At 44.7% G+C, this 25,184-nt stretch overlaps 1 protein-coding gene across 8 annotated transcripts in view; it reads right to left on the bottom strand.

Moving 5' to 3' along the window:
• plce1 (phospholipase C, epsilon 1) overlaps nt 1-24,878 on the bottom strand; it is an 86,173-nt gene extending 61,295 nt beyond the window's left edge. For 6 of the 8 annotated variants that reach the window (XR_003973825.1, XM_030339913.1, XM_030339907.1 and 3 more), the window contains exons 1-5: nt 24,626-24,878; nt 15,926-16,006; nt 14,828-15,635; nt 12,690-13,143; nt 11,857-12,072 (exon numbers count right to left, since the gene is read on the bottom strand). Coding sequence is in view for 7 of the 8 variants with exons in the window: in XM_030339913.1 (XP_030195773.1) it covers nt 11,857-11,889 (33 nt within the window). In the remaining variant the exon portion in view is untranslated. Of the gene's footprint in view, nt 1-11,856; nt 12,073-12,689; nt 13,144-14,827; nt 18,285-24,625 lie in introns of those variants that run through there. The other 2 variants (XM_030339909.1, XM_030339908.1) reach the window with 2 other exon arrangements.
• Nucleotides 24,879-25,184: the final 306 nt, after the last annotated feature.

Raw genomic sequence — 25,184 nt, 5'->3', positions numbered from 1 at the left:
GAGAGATGGTGAGGACGGGAGAGAGCACGGAGAAAACTTCCATCAGTGGAAAAGAGGTTACAAAAAGAGAGGGAGAAAGAGAGAGGGAGACCGGGCAAGACAGAAAGAGAGAGCAATAGAAAGAGGGAGAGCAATAGAAAGAGAGAGAGCAATAGAAAGAGAGAGCAATATAAAGAGGGGGACCAATAGAGAAATAGAGAGCGACCAATAGAGAAATGGAAGTAGAGAGAGAGAGAGAGAAAGAGAGAGAAATGGAGAGAGAAAGAAAGAAAAAGAGAAAACAAGAGTGCAGAAAATAGCGAGACAGGATGCAACAAAACAAGAGGCAGTGTGTGTGTGTGTGCGTGTGTGTGCGTGATGGTGTGTGTGTCTCTCTGCATTCTCCCCATATTAGGAGAGAAGGAGATAGGACGCTGGGGGCAGGGGGGAGTCACCGTGGAGATGAGTATCAGAAGAAGGACACTTTTCACTCTGTAAACAAACGACACACGCGCGCACACACACGCACACACACACACGCACGCACACACGCACACACACACACACGCACACACACACGCACACCTGCCCCTGTGATAAAGGTTCTGACTCAGTTCAATCCTATAAATGGCCAGATTTATAAGAGGTGGCCGATCTAAAGCTTTGGGCGGGATGGGGTGATGGGGTGATGGGGGGGAGCATGGGCCCCCCCCCCCCCCCCCCCTGGACACGCCCCTGCCAAGAATCAAGGAGCAGGAAATAGTTTATGAAGATTTCTACAAAAGATATGACAGTTATGGGCAGATGAAACGTGTCTCATTGGAGATCAGGGAACAATATCTGACCCACGTTTCAGTCAATGCTCATGTTACTGTGCTTCTTCATTTCTTCTCAAGTATGACATTTTGTCATTGACTACCACTAGATATTTATTCTAGCATTCATTCATTTTTACATTTATGGGAGATGTTGAAGTTTCGTTGGCAATTAGTAAACCTCCCCTTGCTCTGTGTAAGACGTTATCAAACCCAGAAATGGCTTTGCTGTTCACACAGTAGAGCAGACTTTATTAGTACACTATATTGGAGGTGCATCCGGCAATAATCCATCCATGCTTGGATCATAATTAAAACTAAACCACAAATCGCTTTTATGGCTCCGTTATGGCTGCCCCGTTTACGAGGTCGATGCCCGCCCTCCCATTGGTCAGAGTGTCGACTGCTCGCCCAAAAGGACCCCGAGGGGACGAGAAGAACGCCGGGCAATTGATCCGTGTTGTAAGCGTGGCGCTGGCCGGCGTTGCCATGACGACGGCTGATTAAAGGCCTCGGGCACTGAGGCTTTTTGTCTCTAAGCCGCCTCGCCAAACAGCCCTCGCTGATCCGCCTCCTTGATGACGCAACCCCCGGGAGTGCACAGACACCGCGCACACGCACGCACGCACACGCACACACAAACACACACACACACACACACACACACACACAGGTTCTAGTCAGGATGAACCCCAGGGGGGGGGGGGGGGCAACCGAGCCAAAGTCTGAAGCACAGGTGAACCAGTGGTGCATGATCTGATGCGTCTCTTCATCCACCATGCCAATCCAAAATCTATTAAATGCGCAACACACTAATTCTCTTCCTGAATTCATGCGTCTATAGATGGATACAGTTGATGTGTCCTCAAAATGAATCCATAAAAGAATCCACAATCAAATCGTTTGTTTGTGGGTTTGGAACCGTCACACTGTCGTTACACAGACAGTAATAAAGTTACAGAATAAATCCACAAGAGACGCATTCTGATAATCGACAAAGACAAAGTCACGACAACAAGACGAGACTGAAAGGGGATGCTCAATTAGATAATTTGCCACATTGATTTATTTATACAGTAAACACACACACACACACACACACACACACACACACACACACACACACACACACACACACACACACACACACACACACACACACACACACACACACACACACACTCGACCCATCACCTATGAGTTTGCCTCGTTGAGGATGGTAATGATTGCTGGGGTTGACATCAAAAGAGGTGTGTGGATCAAAGCAGCCCGCTGCCTTTGATCAGCGGTCAGCGAATGCCCAGACCTTAATGACGATCACAGAGGGGATCAAACCTCAGCTGATCCGCCGCGTCAACTGTCATCCATTTCACCTTGATTATGGATGCGGGGGGCCGGGTCCTACTGTCTTAACCTCGAGTGGTGATGTCTGTTCTACCAAGTAGACCAATCAATGTAAGAAAACCCAGTGATGGTCAGGATGTTTCAGAGGCCAGGAGCCAGTTAGAAGTGTGATAGTGACATGCTCTTATATGATATACAAGCTTTTCTTTTTGGACATTACAAGCTTTACAAAATATAACTACTCACAAATATTTTTTTTCTGTCATTTATCAGATTTTACATTCATTGGATGTACTGATGAATGTTTTATGTATTCTTTTCAATGTACAGATAAGTAACTAAGTAGCAGTAATTTTGAAATACTAGACAGGTAGCTCAGTACTAGACTGTGGACTTTTACATTGAAAAGCTGGAGATCCCAATTGCAGTTGTGTCACACACACACACACACACACACCACACACACACACACACACACACACACACACACCACCACACACACACACACACACACACACACACACACACACACACACTTCTATTCTACTTCAAGAGCAGCAAAGAAAAAAGTGCCAACCGCAGATGGACCGTTTCCGTGATAAAGGGGTCGATATGCTTGCTGCGTTCTCAAGGAGGGTTGATCCACTTTCGTATGAGAACTACACCCCCTAGTGGGAAGATTTGGTGACACCATTTGTTTTGCCAAACATATTACAATTTCCTGATTAATTTATTTTAATGTATGTTCTATGTTGTGTCAGAGAGACAAGCGACTTATTTTGGATAACGAATACCATACTTTATAATTTTCACATCTATTTCATTACTTTTAAATTCCAACTAAATTACCCATCCACCTTATTTCACCAATTATTTAATTTGTTTTAATGCCAGTCCACCCACCCACCACCCACCCACCCACCCACCCACCCACCCACCACACACACACACACCACCTATCACCTCACCAGCCAGATGGCGCTAGAGAGCCAATAGGCAATGTCTAAAAAATAATACGTTCTTCGGTTACTTATTTGATTTACTAGAAAATAAATATTCTTCTTACCGTGTCAATTTGGTGTTGAGGACAGGGAGCTATCGGTTAGATGATGAAAGGATTATGGAAGAAAACTGCCAGTGTGACACATAATAACAGCTTCCCTTTTCCTGAATCCACATACGTGATTCTTCTGAAGTATGTGGTTATCGCTTATATCAAATGTAGCAAGATCATACGATGATGTTGTAAAGAGCATTTTAAAATGTGACACATCATACAATACGGCAACGACCAAACCAAACACTTGCTATACTTAACCACCTGTCATGTAACAGCAAAACATAACCATCTGTAGTTTTACAACTAAACCATATATCCTGATACTAACTTAACCATCTTTACCTAATAGGACTTTCACATCGTGACATCACATCACATGGATTGCCTCAATTTGAAAGTATAGGGAATATATAGGAATGATGTTGGTAGTATTGGCATTTCTGTCATTGTTTAGCAATTTAATGTAAAATATTTTGTCATTATTGGATGACATTGTTGTGTTTGAAACTGACACAGCGTTTCTCATGTGAGACAAGGCAAAACAAAGTTTTGATTTGGCTAGGCAACGGTATATTTACGTTCGTTAAGGATTTGACATAACTGTCATCAAAAAATGGCGAGTATCGCCAACAAAAGAGGCACTCTGATGTACAAGCCCTATACCTGAACAAAACCATCTCTATGTTCACAGGCCTAAATCACAGAAGTGTAGGGGCAAAAACAGGTGTAGCTCATTAAGTAAATAATGTGTTTACACACGACCGTTAAAGATCCCATGCCATTCTATTTTATGATGCTTTAATATAGGTATTAGTGGGCCACAAACACAGTATTCAAAGACGCCCGAAATTCAGCCGTGGTGCAGAGTTACAGTCACTCCGAAACAGTCGCACATTGAGCTTCCCCCAAACGCGCTGTTTCGGTGGGCGTGTCAAGGCAGGTCAAGGAGGGGGGTGGGGGTGTGGCCCTGAGCAGCTTGTAGCCACTGCCATGAGCTCTGTATCGGTGGGCGTGTCAAGGCAGGTCAAGGAGGGGGTGGGGTGTGGCCCTGAGCAGCTTGTAGCCACTGCCATGCGCTCTGTATACGGTGGGCGTGTCAAGGCAGGTCAAGGAGGGGGGTGGGGGTGTGGCCCTGAGCAGCTTGTAGCCACTGACAGCATATGAACTGACAGTACCATGCGCTCTGTTTACGTGGATGTATCGCAATGGCTCGTAGAAACCCATATTTAACGATGATATCTATATCATATAATAATATAATATATATCACCTGGCCTGAGCAGCTTGTAGCCACGGTACCATGCGCTCTGTTTACGGTGGATGTATCGCCATGGCTCTTAGAAACCATATTATACATAGATATCATATATCATATAATATATAATATATATATCACGGGCCAAAAGCTGGTGTGAGCCTCCAGACGATAGGTTATTATGAATCTCAAACGACCGCGTCTACTTCAGATTGATGTGGAAGTGGAAGACCAGAGACGTCGGAGAACCCGACGAAGTCCTTTGTGATTCATTATATCGTCTGGACGCGCACGACAGCTTTGGCCGTGATAATATGTATTATTTGATATAGATATCTATGTATTATATGATATTATTTAGATATAGAGCAGAGCTACAGGACTGTAAACGCAAGTGTTGTACACTTCCTTGTTATTTGGATAACCGTTCTGCTGTTGGTGGTGATGGCGCATAACACGTCGGACTCTCGTCGTCTCTGGTATTTCTACAACGAGACTCGTAGTGGGGGTTATCATCAGCCATGGTTGAGAATGAATTGGGGGAAAGGAACTTTGGCTTTGACTCCCTGAAGTAGGCTACATGAACCACGACATGGAGGAGAAAGGGATTGTTGGCCGCGAATGTATCCCGCTTGAGCCCTGCTTCCCGCCGCCTCGGCAGCGGTCAGCGCTAATCACCGCATCCTGAAGCCGAGGCGGTGGGTCCATCGGCAGCGAGGCTCCGGCGGGAGACGACCGCGGTCAACAATCCCTTTCTCCTCCATGTCGTGGTTCATGACTTCAGGGAGTCAAAAGCCAAAGTTCCTTTCCCCAATTCATTCTCAACCATGGCTGGATAACCCCCACTACGGGTCTAGTTGTAGAATACCATAGACGAGAGTCCGACGTGATGCGCCATCACACCAACAGCAGAACGGTATCCAAATAACAAGGAAGTGTACAAAACTTGCGTTACAGTCCTGAGCTCTATATCTAAATAATATCAATATAATACATAGATATTATATCAAATAATACATATTATCACGGCCAAAAGCTGTGTGCACGTCGAGACCATATAATGAATCACAAAGGACTTCGTCGGGTTCTCCGACGTCTCTGGTTCTTCCACTTCCACATCAATCTGTAGTAGACATAACCGTGCGCTGCCTGCTGCCTGCTGCCGGCGCGAGCACCACCGCCCGGCTGTGCCCGCTGCCGGCGGTGGGTGCTTCGCGGCGGTGGTGCCTCGCGGCAAACCGGCGGCAGGCAGCATTGTCGCAGTTCAATGTAGTTCGATGTCGTTCTGCCATTGCATTCAAAATTCTGTAACTAGCCTGTTACTACGAACTAAGCAACTACCGTACACGTATTAGGCATTTAGCACTAGCTCAATCACGACTCCTTCAGATTCTTGTGGGTGGTTACGAACCAACCAAGTGGGCAGGGCCATGAATAATATTTGACAACGCTACGTCACAGTGTCACCTTATCCAGATCGGCTCATTTCTTCTGCCTTTTTCCTTTCATTGCCTATTGCATTCAGCAGACAAACTGCATAGATTTCAAACTTACCACAGCTCACAAACTTATTCAGACCTATGTTATTTAACAAACAGTAGGAAAAATGTGATTTTAATGGCATGGGCTCTTTAAGAGACTGTAGACGTGTCTTCTATGGGGCTCTTTGCAAACCAGCAATGGAAATCATCCATTGTTGGCCATTGAGGCAAAGATAGTCAATAATATCCTGCATCTGCTAAATGCCCTAAACGTAAATTTAATATCCATCCCGTTATCACTTTTTACTGAAATATAACTCTCAAACCGGACGTTTCAAAATATATATCATGGGAATGACTTAGCCAATTTTAAACAAACAAAAGGGAAAATGTATAGAGTTTGTATAATGAGAATGAAATCTGTTTCCTTCCCATACATGACTTGGAGGAGACAAGCATGTCTCACGACAGACGGTCATGGCTGGCGGCGCACTGGGTCCTCCAGTCATTGCCAAGGTTCCCAATTAAAATCATGAGAAACAGATGTGTTCACCCCTACACTATTACACATCGGCGATAAAAGGCTTATACCGAAATTTGACCATGTCTTGCATCCACATTCAACTTACATAAAACTGACCTAAACTAAAAATTTAAAGATAGATCCCTAAACAGGTTTAAGTTTTAACTATCAAGGGGTTATAAAGCATAGTTCATGTCTGTACGGGTGCTTTTGTGCTAGGTGATGTCACCAAGAAAATGTGCAGATATGAAACCGGCTGTGGGAATTTCAGTGATGACACACCCTTACAAAAATAAAAACAACCCACACCCACATACAAACATGCTAGCTATGCTAGCTGCTGTTCTGAAATGGCGAATTTCATCGTTCCTAAAAGAGCACAATAGGTTGTGTTTGGGTTCTTGTTCCCCATCTTCGCTCACGTTTTGGCGTTTGCTCTTCAAATTCCTGACCCAGGAACCCCTGGGACTCAGCCGTATCTTGTGTTCAGCTCGGGGGGGGGGGGGGTCCAGATTCTCCAGTGCATGCTTATGTTTTAGGTCCTGACACCATAGCAGAAGATTCTCTCCTCTCTCTCTGCTAAGCTTCTACCCTTATTACCATGACAACGTTGATCATGTTTGTGACATCATCAGTCCATGGCAAGTTGAGTGAAACCTGCAGTGTTCTGCAGGGTTTGAGGAGATGGTTCACTCTCACACAGGTAAACCACGTGTTGACTCAGACATTCCTAGCCGAGCCTTAGCGCACGCCACACACACACACACACACACACACACACACACACAGCATGATAGGGGCATCGCTGAGCACAGCAAACACGTCGGTGAGAAAGCAGATCGGTCTGCACATTACATACACACACACCACACACACACCACACACACACACACACACACACACACACACACACAACACACCACACACCACACAGACACACACACAACACACACACACCACACACACACACACACACAAAGAGAAAAAGGGATGTAAAGGAAGAAAACGTGCTAATAAAATCTTAAGATTCTTTAGATAATATGGAATGAATAAAATAGACAAAATTGAAATTTCACTGTGAATGCAGTCCTTAATTCACCTTTTAAAAAGTCCCAGTTCACTGTAATCTCCTAAGCTTACATAAGGCGCACGTCGTCCCAGCTCACTGACCACAGCTGTTCATCAATCAGACCTCCGTCTTTCTTCTAGAAGCCCATGTTTCTGCCAGACAGTGAGCTATCTGACCATTATCTGGGTAGTATGCCTATATACATACACATCTACATTTGAACATGTGGTGCTATAGCAGACCCAGCCAGAGCCTCTTATAGGTGAGGCCCAGAACACACAGGACAGAACGCATGGTACAGTATATGATAAAGTAGCCGTACACCCTTCTGTACAGGACTGTTGCTCATGGGCCCGTTGGCGGCTATCTCTCTCACGGGGGGGGGGGGGGGGGGGGGGGGGGGTGGGGGTTTTTTGCAAGATTTATTGCCCAATAAAAAAACACAAAAAAGGTGTTTTTCATTATCCTGCTAAGTTAAAAGGCCTTGCTATTTGTCTAGCGCGAGCAGGGGGAGCTTCATGATGGTCAAATACAGCACGACAAATATTGGCAGGAAAAGGAGGACAATGAAATCAAAGCAGAGGATATTGATAATAAACTTGAGATAAACAAACAACAATCTTGTCTCGTCTGCAGTAAAACAAAAGGCTTGCATGTTAGAACGTGCACACGCGTGTTTGTGTGTGTCCTCAGGGGGATGAAAGATGATCAATGATGGGGTTATAGCTGCTGACAGGGACGTGTGCGATGGTATGTGCGTTTGCGAGCATTTCGGCGTGGGTGTGATTCTGCGCACATATATTTAACTGGGACTGTATTTGAAAGTTCCTTACTTTTCCACTAAACAGGAAATAGTCCACACGCTGCCTCAGTCAAACTGTATACAGCCCTTCTTTCCTGACAGGGTAATTTAAAATATGAGTTGCCAACAAGTCATAGATAGTTTACTTAGCATGCATCCATAGCCAAGTAGCACAATCTGTGTTATTTGTTGCATTTGCAGATGTATAATTATTTGTTGTTTCAGTCTTTCAACTTAACCACTTTCCATTTTTTTAGAAGGAGTACTAGCTAACAAATCCCATTTCTCCATGACCTCTCCCGCTCGTCCTCGCTCATGGGGTTTGATTTAAACACGAATGGTCCGTCAGTGATGTCATGAAGATAGAGACACAGAGGAACCACCGCCCCACCCCAGAAATCCCCTCAGAGTGGCGATGTCATGCCATCGTCATGGTAACGCAACAGGAGACGAGCCAAGCGATGACTCAGAAAAACAACCATAACTAAAGTGAAACAGTTTGAATTTCAAACCAGTATCGAACATGACAGTTGTGGGAAATGATTGGGGATTTCATGTGGTGGTGAAATGCATCATGGGTAGTGGAGAGGGGAAATTGCTGTATTCGCTCATTCCCTAATCTCTATATTATAAACACTATGATGCACCAATATCCCTTCCTTACCATAAGTAAGGGTTAGAAAAAGGGGGGAATTTTGACACTAATTGTGGACTTGAAGTCTATCGGGTATACTTGTATTGGTCCCATTTCAAGCCGATGTGTCAGGCGAGCACAAGGAATCAGATGAAAATGCTGCTATGCACTATTGGAGATAGCGCTGAAATAAGTTTGCAGTAGTTGACGACTGCCCTAAGGTTGCATTATGGGTATAAAGGCATGAACTCTATAGTAGTGAACCAGACTTGTGCACTCTGATTTCAAACAGCCCTACAAATGTTGATGCGCCGTATAGTGAGTGAGGTCGAGCCTTCGGTCATCAAGCAATAGCAAGCCTCTCCTCAGCATGTTCTCATTTCACATCTGCTGCCAGCCTTCAAGGGTGTGTGAGTGTGTGTGTGTGTGTGTGTGTGTGTGTGTGTGTGTGTGTGTGTGTGTGTGTGTGTGTGTGTGTGGGTCATGTCAGCACTTAGTGTAACACAAACGCTCTTGGTTCAATTAGAGGGCTCCGCTCGGCCTCAAGTGGTTGAAAGGGCAAACCTTAAAACACTTAAAACACTGAGGTAAATGGAGTGTGTGTTGTGTGTGTGTGTGTGTGTGTGTGTGTGTGTGTGTGTGTGGTGTGTGTGTGTGTGTGTGGTGTGTGTGTGTGTGTGTGTGTCAAACCAATCATTTGCTCTTCTTTATGCGTTATGTACATTGGCTTTTGCGGCAGTTTGAGATTGAGTTTCCATATCCAGTGTGTTTCCTTTGGTAGACTCCCTCAAGTTCAACGCTGTTAACTTAATTGAGCTTAAATTAAAACTATGTTACAATCGGTGACCTAAAATACTAACCTTAAACTACGAGACTTCAAACCCTGTTAAACTACATAACCTAAAGTGGCCATTCCAAAGATGTCTGTTTCGTTCTTTGCAGACACCTTCCAGCTGTACTAGTTTACCATCGACCACCAGTCTGTCACGTTCCATTCATCAGCTGGCCATAGGCTCAATCACCACGGTGTTAACTCATTCTGCGATAAAGTGTCCCGAACAGACATTCATTGACATGACAATCAAGATGTCCACTTTATTCCCAGCCTGGTTAAACTCCGGCCCTCCCCTCCTGGTGAAGTTCCAGTCCGTCGTGCCATCCCTCTCCTCTCTATAACCTTGTATATTTTGGCTCCTTCTTCGTTAGCTGGACCAATAAACACGAGGTCCACAGGAAGTCTGCAGATTCCTCCAGGAATCAAACACACGGCTGTTATTGTACCCCCCCACCCACGCACCCAGCCAAAGGATAACTATGTGGCATAAGTTTGGTGTGGGCATGTGCGCGAGTGTGTGTGCGTGTGTGTATTCATTAACTTTGAACAAATGGAGCGAACTCAATCACATTCTGTGAGATTTTACGGGAAATCTGGGCCAGGTCGAGTTTTACTTTCTTCTGTTTTGTTTTTCGGGAGCCCGGTCCGCATCCCCCGTAATTCTCTCTCTGGCGTGGTGTGTATTCTAGAGGTTGCCATGGCGACGCCCAGTGCAGGAGTAGCTTGGATGATGTTTTGACAAGAAAGGGTTGGCAACACTCACCCCCCCCCCACCCCCCCCTCTTTAAGAGAAAGAACTCATTATTAAGACCTTGGCCCTGGAATGACCGGATCCCCTCGACCCGAACGCTCCACAAGGTCCTCATAAAACATCACCGCACATAGTCTCCATAAAACACACTTTGACTCAGAGAGAGAGAGAGAGTGTGAGTGTGTGTAGCTTCATATAACCGTTAGGCTCTGTTGTGGTGATTCTGCCCGTGCTGCATAATGTGGTACATAAAAACCAACCGCCACACTAGGATCATTATGCAGACAGACACACACACACAAACACTCACACACTGTTCATGACTCAAAGCACATGTTCAGACCCACACATATTGTTCAGGACTCCGCAGACACTCGTTCACTCACATTGTACATAGATGTCCGCTGTCAAGCCTGGTTTGAGTCAACTACAACAATGAGGCCGTGCTGAGTCAACTAGCAATTAACAACTAAACAACCCTACCGCAATCCAAGACTGTAAGTGCAGGAGGACAGCAAGGGAACTAATCGATTGATGAACTATTGCTTTAGAATCTTTTCATTTCAACTACAAAAGTGTCTGCATTGCAAAGTTCCCAACTTTTTTCCAGAATGATACACTGAACAGACCAGTGTTGTTCCGTGTTCCCCGGGGTGTGATGGTTGCGGTGTGTTTCTAGGTATAATGTAAAGACAGAGGGTCTTTAGGGGTCCGCAGTGTGTCTGCCGTAGGAAGACGGCCCTCAGAGGTTCACAAGGCCGGAGTCACAAAACAAAAGCCCCTTTCACCAGACAACCTGCCGGAGACACACACCCCCACTGGAGTCGGGCCCTTTTGGGCCAGTGTGTGTGTGTGTGTGTGTGTGGTGTGTGTGTGTGTGTGTGTGTTGGTGTGTGTGTGTGTGTGTGTGAACTCTAACTATATTGTGCACAGTGTACGCACATGTGTGGGTATGCATTTGTTTTTGTGAACTGAAATACAACTAAAAACAAGGCTTAATAAAAAAACAATAACTGAACTGTTTTAATTTTCAGTTAGTTTAGTTAGGTTTATTTTACCAAAAAATCTATACAAATTATAAATAAAATGTCTTCAGTTCGTCTTTGTCAATTTCTCTTTTGAAGATGGTGGTTCATCTGGCCCAAAAAAAGCATGCAGCATGTATCTGAATGAGTCTAATTTAAAAAATGTAATCAAATAAAATATGCAAAAGTATCATGACCTTGGAATGTGTGCATGTGAATGTGTGCATGTGAATGTGTGCGCGTCAACAACATGAGTCTGCAGCGTGTTGCCACCACATCCTACCTTGAGATGTTTGACGCCCACAAAGCGACGCATTCCTCTGCAGACGTTCAGCCTCTCCCCCTCCGCCCGGAGCCGCACCAGGACCCCCCAGACCAGCTCCCTGACAGGCCTGGAGCTCTGGTGCTGGACCACCTGCCTCCAGACCTCTGTGGACGGCCGGCCCGAGGGCAGGGCCCGCACGATGGCCCTGGTCCCCGTGCAGACGGGCTTGGAAACCTGGGGGGAGAGAGAGGGCCCGGGTGAGGTCTCTGGGGAGAGGGGGAGGGAGGGACGGGCCGAGGTCTCTGGGGGGAGGGGGACGGGGTGAGGTCTCTGGGGAGAGGGGGACGGGGTGAGGTCTCTGGGGAGAGGTGGTTTTGGGGTTATTTTAGCCAAATCCAACATAGTGGATTGGAATTCTCATTGCATTCCCACATTACAATAAAAGTGGTCAAATACAATTGATTAACTTCATTAAAAAAAAGAATAAATAAGTACAAATATGACGGTATGATAAGATAATGACGTGTTGAGTCAATTGTCGAGTCATGATGGAAGAATAAATTAAATTAAACATAAAGGAATACCAACTGCGATGGAGAGATATGAGAGAAGAAAGAAAGACTGAACAACGGAACGAAGAAAAAGCAAGCAAGAAAGAAAAAAGGAATGAAGGAAGGAAGGATTTTCTTGAGGAAAACACAAACCAACTAAGCCATCTGTGTAAGAAATGCGGGAGAAAGAAGAAAATACCAAAACTAATGAAAAACAGAAAGATTTGCTGGTGGAAAAATGAAAAAAGTATAAACCAGTTGCCATTAAATCGCTTTGATATTCTTCCTACGATCAATCACCTTCTGGTTGTTCTTGAAGAACCGCCTCACGAGAACGGTGGAGCGCTCCTTGCGGTTACGCACAAACGTGCTGTCGCCCTCGGCAACCACCCCTTCGTCCTCCTCCCCTGGTCCTCCTCCCCCTGGTCCTCCTCCTCCTCCTCCTCCTCCTCCTCCTCCTCCTCCTCCTCCTTGTCCCGGCAGCCTCCGGCCGTGCTGCCCCGCGCTGCCGGGAGGCACCGCGGCTCCTTGTCTAGGGACAAGCGCCAGTGGTGGAGCTTCTCCAGGGAGGTTTTGCCGACCCTAGGCCTCCGGTTCAGCCGCTCCAGGCTGGAGTAGCCGTCCTGGGGGTGGTGGTTGTGGTCGTGGTGGAGGCATTGTGGGAGGGGGGAAGAGAGGGGCGATGACACCCGGGACCCCCCGGTTCACTGGATGGGCCGCTGGGAGACTGGGGAGGCACGGGTGAGCCAGGGAACTGTAGATAGGGTGACATGTCATTATGATAGCAAGTATTATACTACATGTTATTGTCATCATGCATTTCCAGACTCCAATTTTTAACAATGGCAGTGAAATACAAGAAAAATCATCAAATATCAATACAAAGTCTGGTTTAAAAAGAAATTCTTTTCAAAGCCGAGAAGTGACAAGGCTTCTCGTCAGTGTCAGAGTTGAGGAGGGTTAGTTGTTAAAAGCAATTTGAAAAATGAGTGTTTTTAAGTGATGCTTCGAAACACGAGGGAGGGGGAGTCACAGATATGACGGTGGAAGGAGTTCCAAAAAGGGATTGTCACTGTTGTTTCATGCATCCCTTAGTATGGTGAAAATAAAATAATAAATTAAGGCAAACATTCAAATGATTAAACGTTTGAAGGAGCATATCACCTAGATAACTCCATCGTCATTCAATGTAAGTATGTACATTTTAGAGCTATTCAAGTGAAATTTGTTGAAATGGCCATCCATCAGCTTTTAGACCGCTTCCAAAATTAAATTGTGACCAATCAGGACTTCTCTTCCCTGATTGGTTTAGGTTCTCCAGCTTGGCTGCAAGGTATGTTAAATGCAAAACTATTCAATGGCAGAGAAAATAGGGAGGGCTGCCTCTTTGCATGTTTTTAGTTTCAAGTTAACTCTCAGTTGAGTTGCTCTCTTCTGCTCTCTCTCTACCACTCTTAACCTGCAGCACCTTTCACATCTAGGTTGGTGGATTAATTGTTAATTGATTACTTCTGACCCAAAAGGTCAGAGGTTGACACATCAACTTTAACTCAGAAACAGCCGAGTCACCAGATACATAAACGGGAGCATGTTGGGTGTTTATACAGTATTGACGGACGACAGCTAATCACTCAATGCACTTTGGGACGTGATCTTTTATGTTGGATCAAATGAGGGCTGTAAAACCTCTTGAGAGTGCCTCTCTGGCCTAAAGCAAACAGGGAACTTGAGAACGAATCAATGATTGGATGAACGAGCAAACCAATTTTCCCTTCAGTAATACATACAGGTCTGAATATTAAACTCTATCCGGTAGGGAAAAAGGAAATGCAGCACTTGCAATCGATTTCTGCTTTGGTATTGATCCCCTGTGCTTTGATTGGTTTCAACCTTGCTGGTTGCTAATAGCTGCTTGAATTCAATATGTGATCCTTCTGAAGGGCATCAGGAGGCCTTGTTGCATACATCTCTGAGCCATTGAGCTTCCTGTCAGCCCATCTGCCCTCTGTTATCTTGGTTCAACAATCCCCTGGTTTAAAGGTTCACAGCCTTCAATATCTGATCGGCAAGAACCCAAATGATCTAACATTGATGTGTTTCTACCCTGATGTTGAATCTCAAAGTCGAAACCTGAACGATACGTTGATCGCTTAACTTCAAATGCAAAAATAGAAGCATGGGAACAACGCACTCTACAAGTACTTGATGGACATTTCAGTGGTTTTCAACCTATTCCATTCCCTGTTCGCCATCTACCGGGACAGCAGCTACAAAACACACAGGTCTGTGCATTGTGATCTCATAGTTTCCCTGGCAGTGTCCGTAATGCCCCATCGACTCTGGCAGTGACTCTGCCTCTACTCCACAGGCAGTCTCGGAGCCAATGGAGTTTTCTTTTACACAGTGTCCGCCAAACCACTCCGGGCCCGGGTAATTACCTTGAGGGACGCCAGCATGAACGCGGGCAGGCTGCTGCGGCGAGTGTGGCGATGGAAGTGCTGGGTCGGTCTGGATCGTGGCCTGGTATTTGCCCTGCAGCCTCCGACGGCAGGGCTTACGTTAGACAGCGGGCTTCGATTGGACGCAGGGCTGTGGGCCGGACTCATGTTGGACTTAGTGCTTACGTTTGACCTGCGATTCAAATTGGATCCAGGACTGTGGTTACAGTTGGCATGGAGGCGTGAAACCGGGCAGGCACAATGCACAATGACAGCTCTCTCCCAGGCTTCATCATCATCATCATCATCATCTTCATCATCATCATCATCATCATCATCAAGTACATCCAACTGGCCCAAGGGGCTCTCTGGTCCTCTCCTAGCTAGCCTGGCCACCCCACCGCTGACTCCCTTCATGCTCTGCCCAGGGGGAGGTCTCCCTGTGGCTCTCTCTCCGTCCAAGAACGACCCCTCCCCCTTGGAGCTGGCGTGGTCGTAGGAAAACGTCCGGTACGGTCGCGGTGAGGGCCTGCGCCAGGTGTCGCCGTGGTTACAGCCCACCTCGGACGCCGGCGGCCGCGGCAGCTGCTCGGAGTTCCGCCGCGACCCCAGAGGGCGGTTTACTCTGCGGAGGTGGGACGGGGCGGGGGCGGACGGGGCGGGGGTGGGCTGGGGGGAGGCAACGTGTGCGCCGACCGTGGAGGACCCGGGTCCTCGCTCCGCCTCCTCGGTGGCCATCTTGTGCCCGCGCGTCTCACCGCCGTCGGTTGTATTCTGGAGGCGGGATCAGCAGTCAGTCACCCAGCATCTACCAATCACAAAGCAGGAAGTCAACATTTGTCAACTATAACATATTAAAGTGTTCACGGTGTTAATTTTCGGGAAACAAATGATTTGTTCCGTTCCTATACACTGACTACTTGTCCGGGACAGTGTGTTCAAACAACATATATGCATTTGTTTTGCAAACCCTGTGTGTGTGTGTGTGTGTGTGTGTGTGTGTGTGTGTGTGTGGTGTGTGTGTGTGTGTGTGTGTGTGTGTGTGTGTGTGTGTATGTGTGTGTGTGTGTGCGTGCGTGCGTGTGTGTTTTAACTCACTCAGCTGTTTTTTGGGGTAGCTTAGTCGTATACCCTAATTGGGTCTGGGCATCACTCCCCTTGAAAATATCCTGAGAAAATCTGAGTGGGAAATAGACAAACAGAATGTGGGACAGAGCAGAAGACAGATATATTAGTGGGTTTCTTTATTAAGCACCTACTATTATTTCAGCCATGTTATGTTCAATATAGGGGGGAAGAAAGAAGAAAGAAAAGAAGAAAGAAAGAAAGAAAGAAAGAAGAAAGAAAGAAAGAAAGAAAGAAAGAAAGAAAGAAAGAAAGAAAGAAAGAAAAGAAAAGAGAGACTAAAATTGAGACAGAGCTTGAGTATGGCTTTACCTGGGGTAATCATTATTTATATATGATAATATACCATGGGAATATAAACATATAAGCGGGGTAGCCTGGCAACCATTCATAAATAAAAGGTTAATATTTTCTCTTGAGCTTTCCAGTTCACAATAAAAGTTTTACACTTAGTCTTCTGGCAAAATTGTCTGGCAATGAGGCATAACTTTCATTTTAACTCTTTCCGTTCTCTGGCTGATGCAAACATTAGAATGTTTCACAATAAAATAAGTTGTTTGCCAAAAAACAGAATACGAAAGAAAGAGAAGGAAAGATTAACTTGTCCAATTATTCAGTTAGTCACATCTGGAGAAAGAGAGAAATGCAGAAGGAGTTGGATAAAAACACAGAGTGTGAAAGATGGAAAGATTGAGTTCTTTAAAGGTCATAGCCAGAGATGCTCTAAGGTTAATAGGGATGTTGTTTACCAGTGAGACAGGACATTAGGTCAGGGAACTTCCTGTGGGGCTTTATAAACTAACCACCATATCATACGGGGTCAAAGGCCTTTCCTCCTTGGACTGAAAAAAGACTTGCGTAATACTTATACTTAGCTCACTTAACTTAACTTTTAGTACAATCCCCCCAAGGACAACAGATTTTACATACAGTCGGTTAAAAAAAGATTGTGCAAAACAGTAAACAATTATTTGTACTGATAAGTAATGTTTGTGTAGAACTGTCAAAACTGCCAAATCCCTAGAATGTTTTAGAAAGTTCTGGTAATCGGAGCGAGGCGACAGATAATCACAAACAACAACCATAATGTTGAATCAAAGTCTCTACGGAGAGGACAGTTATCAGTGACAGGAACGACTGAAACACACAGACTGAGCATCGGGACAGCGCGCCGAGATTTAGCCTCCATGGCGACGGCGGTGTTATCTGGCTACTAGTTAGAACTCTGTGTAGTGCCAAAGTGTTTTGGAACCAGAAGTAAGGAAAACCCAAAAAGCTTGTGGCACACACAAGGCCTTGCTGGTGTTGTTGAAGATCACTTTTGGTTACGGTTTTGTAAATCCGAAACAGCCAACTATTCTTTCAATGCTAAGAGGACAAGTTCACCATTGAGGACCCAAGGGCCGGTACACAGATTTCCTGGCAAAAAATCTGAGTGTAGTCTAGACCCCATTATTTCCCAAATTGCTTCAGTATTGAGTATGTGTGTGTTTGCGCACACGAGTGCATGCACACATGCGTGTGTGTGCGTGTGTGCATGCATGCATGGATGCATGCTTGTACACGTGTGTGCATGCCCGCGCGTGTGCATGCGTGTAATTAGTAACTACAGGTACACAATAGCTTGAACCAGACTTCATACAGATAGACACCAGAAATGCCATGCAGACAGGCAGACAGACAGCCAGGCAAGCAGAATGCCCAACAGACAGACAGACAGACAGACAGACAGACAGACAGACAGACAGACAGACAGACAGAGAGACAGACATACACGCAGACAGACGGTGAAATGCGTGTTGAGTCTCCTTGTTACATTCTCACATAGGAGAGCTTCCATAGAGGCACGAAAGCACACAAGCACTCCATTCACTGGATCATGTAACCCTTTTCCCCCCTGAGTTCTATAACACTCTCCAACAGCACAACATAAAGAGCAGAGTCTGTGTGTTAAAAAGAAGCTGTGGATGTTGGATATGTCTGATCCTCAACAGAAGACAAATGCCATCTCTTGCTCCCTCTCTCTCTGTCTCTACAAATTATACTGTTTTCACATAATTGACAACTGAATCAATTTTCTTAAGTAAATTTGAAACCATTTGGAAACTAGGCTATTCTGTACTCACTATTTCTGTGAGTACAGAAACAATTTCTCTGTGTTTCTTTACTAGTTCTAGGCTGTGAAAAACCAATGTATTAAAATGTACTTTGACTTTACATTAAAGGCTACATATAGCATTATTGTGCAAACCACAAACGCCAGCAATTGTTAACTGTATAGAAAAAAAAAATAATAAAAAAAGATTTCAAACCGACGCGGTCTAGACTGGCCTCTGTAGAACTACTAAATTCAAATCCTAAGGTTTTCTCTCGTAGAATATCTCTGTATCGTACGAATATCTCTGTAAGGTGTAACATTCTCCCCCACAGAAGTTCTGCTGTAGCATAGGTGGACTGCTGGATTAGAGATTAGTTCTTTCATAACTTTTAATTAGTTCAATGTTTATTTATGCTTATAACTAATATTACTTTATGATTATTATTGACTCAATCTACGGAGTTCTCACTCCAGCGTTCTGAGGCCTGAGATCCAGTGGGCGTCCTGTTTCCGTCCAAAGAGCAAATCTCAAACTTTACTCATACAAAGATTTTTGGACAAAAAACATAATAAAATATATTTCAATAAGTGCAGAGACTGAAACAAACAACTGACAGTGTTTGATCTAGAGCTCAGACAGGTTGCTCTACTCGTTTATAGATAAAGAACTTATATTGTGTGTACATGAGATCGTCTAGGAAGTGTTTTGCCTGCGGGGATAATAGCAACCACAGAGTAAACACATTAACATTGTTCACGCAATGACTACCTGAATGCGTTGAGTTTACCTGGAGAAATCACAGGGGCGTTCAATAGTGAGTGTATCCGATGGGATTGGCTCAAATTACAAAATAACATTCAAAAGGTCAAAGGTGAGTATAGGTGTGGGTGGTTAGAACGATCAGGACAACAGAGTGCTCCGACAGGCAGAACAAGATCAAGGGAACTCCAACCATAATATCACTTTACAAACAAACGGTATACGCAGAGGCGGACTCGGGGGGGGGCAGGGTGACCGCCCCCCCTCGTTTATCCATGGTGGAAAAAGTGCCCTCAAGAGTGGCGAATACGAGAGAAAGTGCCTTATTGGCTGCCCTTTACACGTGAAAAAAAGAATTGGGTGCCCTCTAGTTCCCCTTATATTCCATAACCATAAACACATTGATATCTCTCACTGGCATAAATATACAATACTTTTAGGTTAGCTATTATGTTCTATTTAATAATAGTTGTATCAAAAGCTAAAACATTGTATTTCAGATGAGAATGGCCCTGGTCCAAGAAAGAATGTGGCTCATTTGACCATTGAACATGTAGCCAGCTATAGGCGTGCTATTGCATGCTCTAATTGTTACAGGTAGTTCCAGTCTAGCAGGTTCAAAGTTCAGACTCCATTAGATATGTAGTCCTAAATAAAACAAAGTTACTACCAGAAGTTCGAAATTGTCCAATTTTGATAGTGGACGGGCTAAAACAGGGGGTTCGATTTTCCTTTAATCTCGGATCCATGAGTTCTTCCTCGTTAAAACACAACTTGTGCAGGAGAGACGGCACAGATACTGAGCCGGACGCCAACAACTTAAAGGTTGTGGTTCCTTTGTCCTTTCCTAACCTCGATTCCTTGTATTTATGGAAAATGTCATGAGGTCAAGGAAAGATGTAAAGAAGAATTCATGAGGATTTAGGAAAAGACAACCTTGGTTTTAAGAGAATTCTACTGCACTTATACAGCTGTAATCATGGCTGCCACTTAGATAATTCCAACAATTAGTTTTTCCTACAATAATATCAAGGCAATTTTAACTTATTTACTACCAGAACTCTGCAAACAGAACGCTGCCTACTTCAAAATATTACTTTTAAGAAGCATATGACGGCAAAAACACTGGATTTTTTTTTCATTTAAGGAGTAGTTTCCTTTAATAAATACAATGACAATTGTCAGCCGACTAAACATTTAAAACAGCTGGGATTTGCCTGAATCGTCAAAAATGTACACCGGTGTAAAGGCCACATAATGTGTGGAAGAGTTAGGTTAACTACCTGTTTAACAGTAGCCAACCTACTTATCCATCGCTCCAACCCAAACGTGCTACAATAACAATGACTACCTTTCCTTATAGGAACATTGTGGACATTCCTTTGACACACACACAGACACATACTTCTCTTATCATTCGTACTACGCCTTGACTGAAGGTGGCTTTATCACACCCATCAGTCCCCAAACACACCCACACACACCCACACCCACACCCACACACCTCCCCCATCCACGCCCACACACACACACACACACACACACACACACACACACACACACACACACACACACACACACACACACACACACACACACACACACACACACACACACACAGTGAACCAGGTCAAGTTCACTGGTTAGTTCACTTACCTTTAGGACAGGAAGTTCACGAAACCACCTCGGATTCTTCAACTTGTCTGCTACTATATTTCAGTCAACACCATCCTTTAACATTAAAGACAACAGTAGCCCCTTTCCCATGTTGCTGTGCTGACCGCTTATTTACAGTTTACTGTCGTCCAATACTATGACATTAATATGATATATATATATCATTCTCTAATCTCAGGCTTGTTCCCTTGGTCTGTCTGTTTGTACTGCCCAGAGACGAAGAAACAAAGACAGAGAGTGAGAGAGAGAGAGAGACACACACCATGAATGACATAATGGACGATGAGTCGTTCTGCTAGTTCGACAGCCAATCAGATCATGTTTTCCATGTGTATATGCACCTAGCTTTGCTGACATCAATCCTTCATCAAGTCAACAATTACACGTAGGAACTTGAAAAGCTCACACAACTGGAAGGTTGTCTACCATTTAGCCTTTTATCATACATAGTGAATAAGAGTCATAGAGCGGAATAAGAAACACTGCAGTGGATGCTATCCAAACGACAACCTGAGATAAACAAGAGACATCATTTCTAAGATAACGGAGAAGCTCTTATTATCAAAGGGGAATCAGAGCCTCATATTTTTAAAGAAAACATCAGACCAGTGTGCCATACCAGTTGGTGGTTGTTAGCCAACTTTGGCCAACATTATTACTACTTTTTCCTTGATGAAGGCAATTTGAGTCACTTCAAAACAGCCTCTACACTACACCCCAGATTAGACCAAAAATTATCCAAATTTTTTGTTCTAATTAAAGCTTTTTAACAGAATATATCAATCATGCTTTACTAATTTAAATTCATAACAACATTTCTGAGAATAGCTTGAGGTCATTTAATAATCATGCATCTTTAAAGTAAGGTGAAGAAATCCGGATCAGTCACTCAACACACGTGAAATACAAGTCAAGACACACATAAGAGAAAGATTAGAGTATAGATCTTGTAGCTAGTAGAGATTCAGATCTTAGCATCATGGAGGAAATGACGTCCGTCTCTCTCAGGTGCCAGTTGTTTTGTACCCCTTGGGCATGTTCACAGCGTATGGCATATGACAGCAGGGAAACATGTCAAATCCAACCAGCCTGCGCTTGTATTTGTGCAACGTTGGCGGGAAGAGGTGTGCAACCTCGCTTATCCTCAGCACACACATAACGGCTGAGAACAAACGACTTCCCAGAAGTGGTACCGCGCAATTAAAAACTTGAAAAAAAAAAAAAAGCAGACTGATCATTGTTGTAGGATAACTAGGCCAGACTTGTAAAGGGAGCCCCACCCGGCTCGCCCCCTCTCGCCGAGAGATCTGGACGGGAAAGAGCCGTCACATGACTACAATAGGGTCACATTCCTCTAACGCCATATCGTTGAAAAGAACCAGTGTGGGGGAACGAGAGGGGACGTCTGGGGAGGCCCTCACATCGGTGTCACTAAATAATGACAGAGGTTTGAGGATAATATCACTTCTAACTGAACGTAATCTAAAGTTAACCAAACAACGACTTGGGGAATATGAATGATAAATGTTTATAATAATTATCATAATAGTTACTTCATTCATTCATTCATATCAATGTTTGATCGGGGCCTGGGCCATCGTACCACCGCCAGGCCACACGTAGCGATGAGCCAAGTTGAGTCAAGGTCGTGGCACACTGAATACCGTGAATAGTTTGTCTTAACAGATACGACATGCATAACATGATACCACATCCCCTAAGACCGTCAACAAACACATCACGACCGCTAAATAAATCGACTTCCTTATAAGCCGTACCAACATATAAATATCATTCAAAACAAGCCATGACAAAGATAGCCTCCAGTGTTATAAGTGACAGCACCATTTCATAACCACAAATCCATGATTCATTGATGGGATAGGGTTTTTCCTTTAACTATTTTCCTATAATCAGTTTCTGTTAGACGTTTTAACCCTGTTTCAAATTGTACGTTTGTTTTTTCCTTTCTTGTCAGACCTCTCTTGCAAATGTGTTCATAATGTGTCCAGGATGGTCTAAATGAGACCAACTTGGATTTAGCGAACAAACAATCAAATAGGAAAAACGTTTCCAGTCCAATTCTACTGATTTGAAGCCGCCCTTCTGTTGACTCCGACAAAGCCTAGAAGGCCTCCGGGACGTTGACGACAACCAAATCCCTAGTTCATAGGTCATGATAATAAAGCTATGTTGTTGAACACCCCGGGATATCTCTTAAATCACCAGGAGGGACGAGGTTTGGTTGGTAACAACAGTACAGGCCCACACCAGCAGTACAGAATATTTTACATGCAGACCTGCGCTACATATGGTTTAGATTAGAGGGAGCCGATCAGGGAACAGGCAATGGAAACTATACAGAAAGAGACTCTCTGAGTGTGTGTGTGTGTGTGTGTGTGTGTGTGTGTGTGTGTGTGTGTGTGTGTGTGTGTGTGTGTGTGTGTGTGTGTGTGTGTGTGTGTGTGTGTGTGTGTGTGTGTGTGTGTGTGTGACTACCAACATGGGGCAAACTGAGGCAACAATAGCAGGGATGTGTGAAAGAAAGAAAGATTTAAGAAACAGTGTGTGTGGATGTTTGTTCGTGTGTCCATAATAGATGTGTGTATAGGCGTGTTTGTGTGAAAAGAAGTGATTGATTCATGGATGAGAGAATGATGGTGGAGATTTTCCCGTTCTCACACTACATGCCAGCCTCTCTACTTTACTTTGGCAAAACGAACAAAGACCCTCTCTCCAATAACACTTCATAGGCTGTAAAACGGTGTCCTCTTTTCTGTTTTTCATCCGGCCAATGATACTTCAATTTGTAATAACTTTCATCGCTGAGACAGCTCATTAGGAGAATGATGATGTGTTCAAGTCAAACTCAAAAATGTCCAGCACTAGGAATTAACAGACGGTCAAAGAAGCTCATTACTTCAGAATCTTTACGTTTTAGAATTGAAGTGGCCTTTCCATTTGGAGGTTTATACTGTGTAACACATTCCGTCATCTTGTCTGATATTAAGAAGTCACACCCAGGTCAAGAAGAAATACCTCTGAATCGAGCCAGGCCTGCTTATTTCTCTGTGCCAAGTTATTGAAGTTGATATATTTAAATCCAAAGCCAACAGCAATACAATAATACCTCTATTGTTAAATATCTGACCAATACCTCAATGTCTGCAGGGTTCTACCCAATACCTCAATGGTGATAGTGAGGAAACATCGCTGCTATTATCCCACAAGCTGATGACTGTTTATTAATTACAATACAAGTAGAATAGAATAGCATAACAGATACAGGTGGCGATAGAGAGCTTAGAGAAGGAAACATCTGACAAAGTACTGTTAACTATCTGGAGCACACTGATTAGGTGCAGTCAGATATATGAATGGTTTAAAGAAAAAATAAAGAATCTTCTTCATCTCCAGCTTTAGTTTGATCATCTACTTTAAAATGAGTTGTGAAGGTGTAGTCCATTGAAGAACTGTGTTATTGTTTTCTTTAATATAGCAGGAAATAGTGCTTATAATGTAAACAAGAGGCTTCCTTAATGTCTTCACAATAAAAGCACTCCCTAATATAAAAGTGAAAGCCCCCTGTCACTATAAGGTGTGCAAGGGGCTTTAAAGGGGATATGATGTCATACATAGACCCTTTGAGAGCACACTGAATATAGTGTGTCTACCTGTTCATTTAGTTTGGCCAAAGCTTAAGTTGGAAGTTGTTTTCAAACTAAAACTATGACCAACAGGGATAAAAGCATGCCACAGCGATATGCCCGGGGAATTCTGCCTATGTAAACACAACTGACCCCTCACACACACACACACACACACACACACACACACACACACACACACACACACACACACACACACACACACACACACACACACACACACAGTTCGTCACGTTGTGAGTGTTTGTTAGGGTTGACAGTTGGGAAACCCGGTGTCTTTTGTGCACAATCACGATCACAAGTGCACGTTTTACCCCCCTGTGTTGTTAAATCAAAGATGTTGAGGACAAACCCGTTCACGAACTACTCTCCAAATAAACCACACACATCTATACGCAACAACAAGTAGCAAATCAACGTTGTCGCAGCGTTGTCGTGTCAATCGGGCAACAAGTCAGAGCAAAACTCACCGATCGGCGCTCTTCAGGTGGTGGAACGATAGGAGGACATTATTCCGTATCAGCGGGGACTGAAGTAGTAAAACGATCCATTCAAATTCCGCTGACTTCACTTTCCTCTCAGTTCTCGCGGAGGGAAGTCGGTGCAACGTGAACGATGGGAAACTGTTCTCCCTCACTTTCTGTCCTGTCCTCGCTCTCTCGCTCTCCCGCACTCTCGCTTTCTCTCTCACTCTTTCTCTCTCTCACTCGGGCTAGCCAGCTCTCTCCCCTCCCCTCCCCTCTCGCTCCCTCCCTCAGCCCTTTAGACTGAGGGGTTGACTCAGAGCCGCGGACAGGAGGACAATAGCACCGGCTCCGGGCTCCGATAAGCGGCATGCAGGGCCTTGTGTTGGGGGCCTTGTGTTGGGGGCTTGTGTTGGGGGGCTTGTGTCAGGGGCCTGGTGTTGAGGGCCTTGTGTTGGGGGGGGGGGGGGGGGGGCGGGGGGGTTCCACTGGCGGGTGGCAGCGGCGGCAGACTCACCGCATCGGAATTTCCCCGGCTGTCCCTTCACGCGCTGCGATCCCGCTC

Source organism: Gadus morhua, chromosome 18 (assembly GCF_902167405.1).
Source record: "Gadus morhua chromosome 18, gadMor3.0, whole genome shotgun sequence".
Taxonomy (NCBI): Eukaryota; Metazoa; Chordata; class Actinopteri; order Gadiformes; family Gadidae; genus Gadus; species Gadus morhua.
This window is presented reverse-complemented; position numbering and strand designations above follow the sequence as displayed.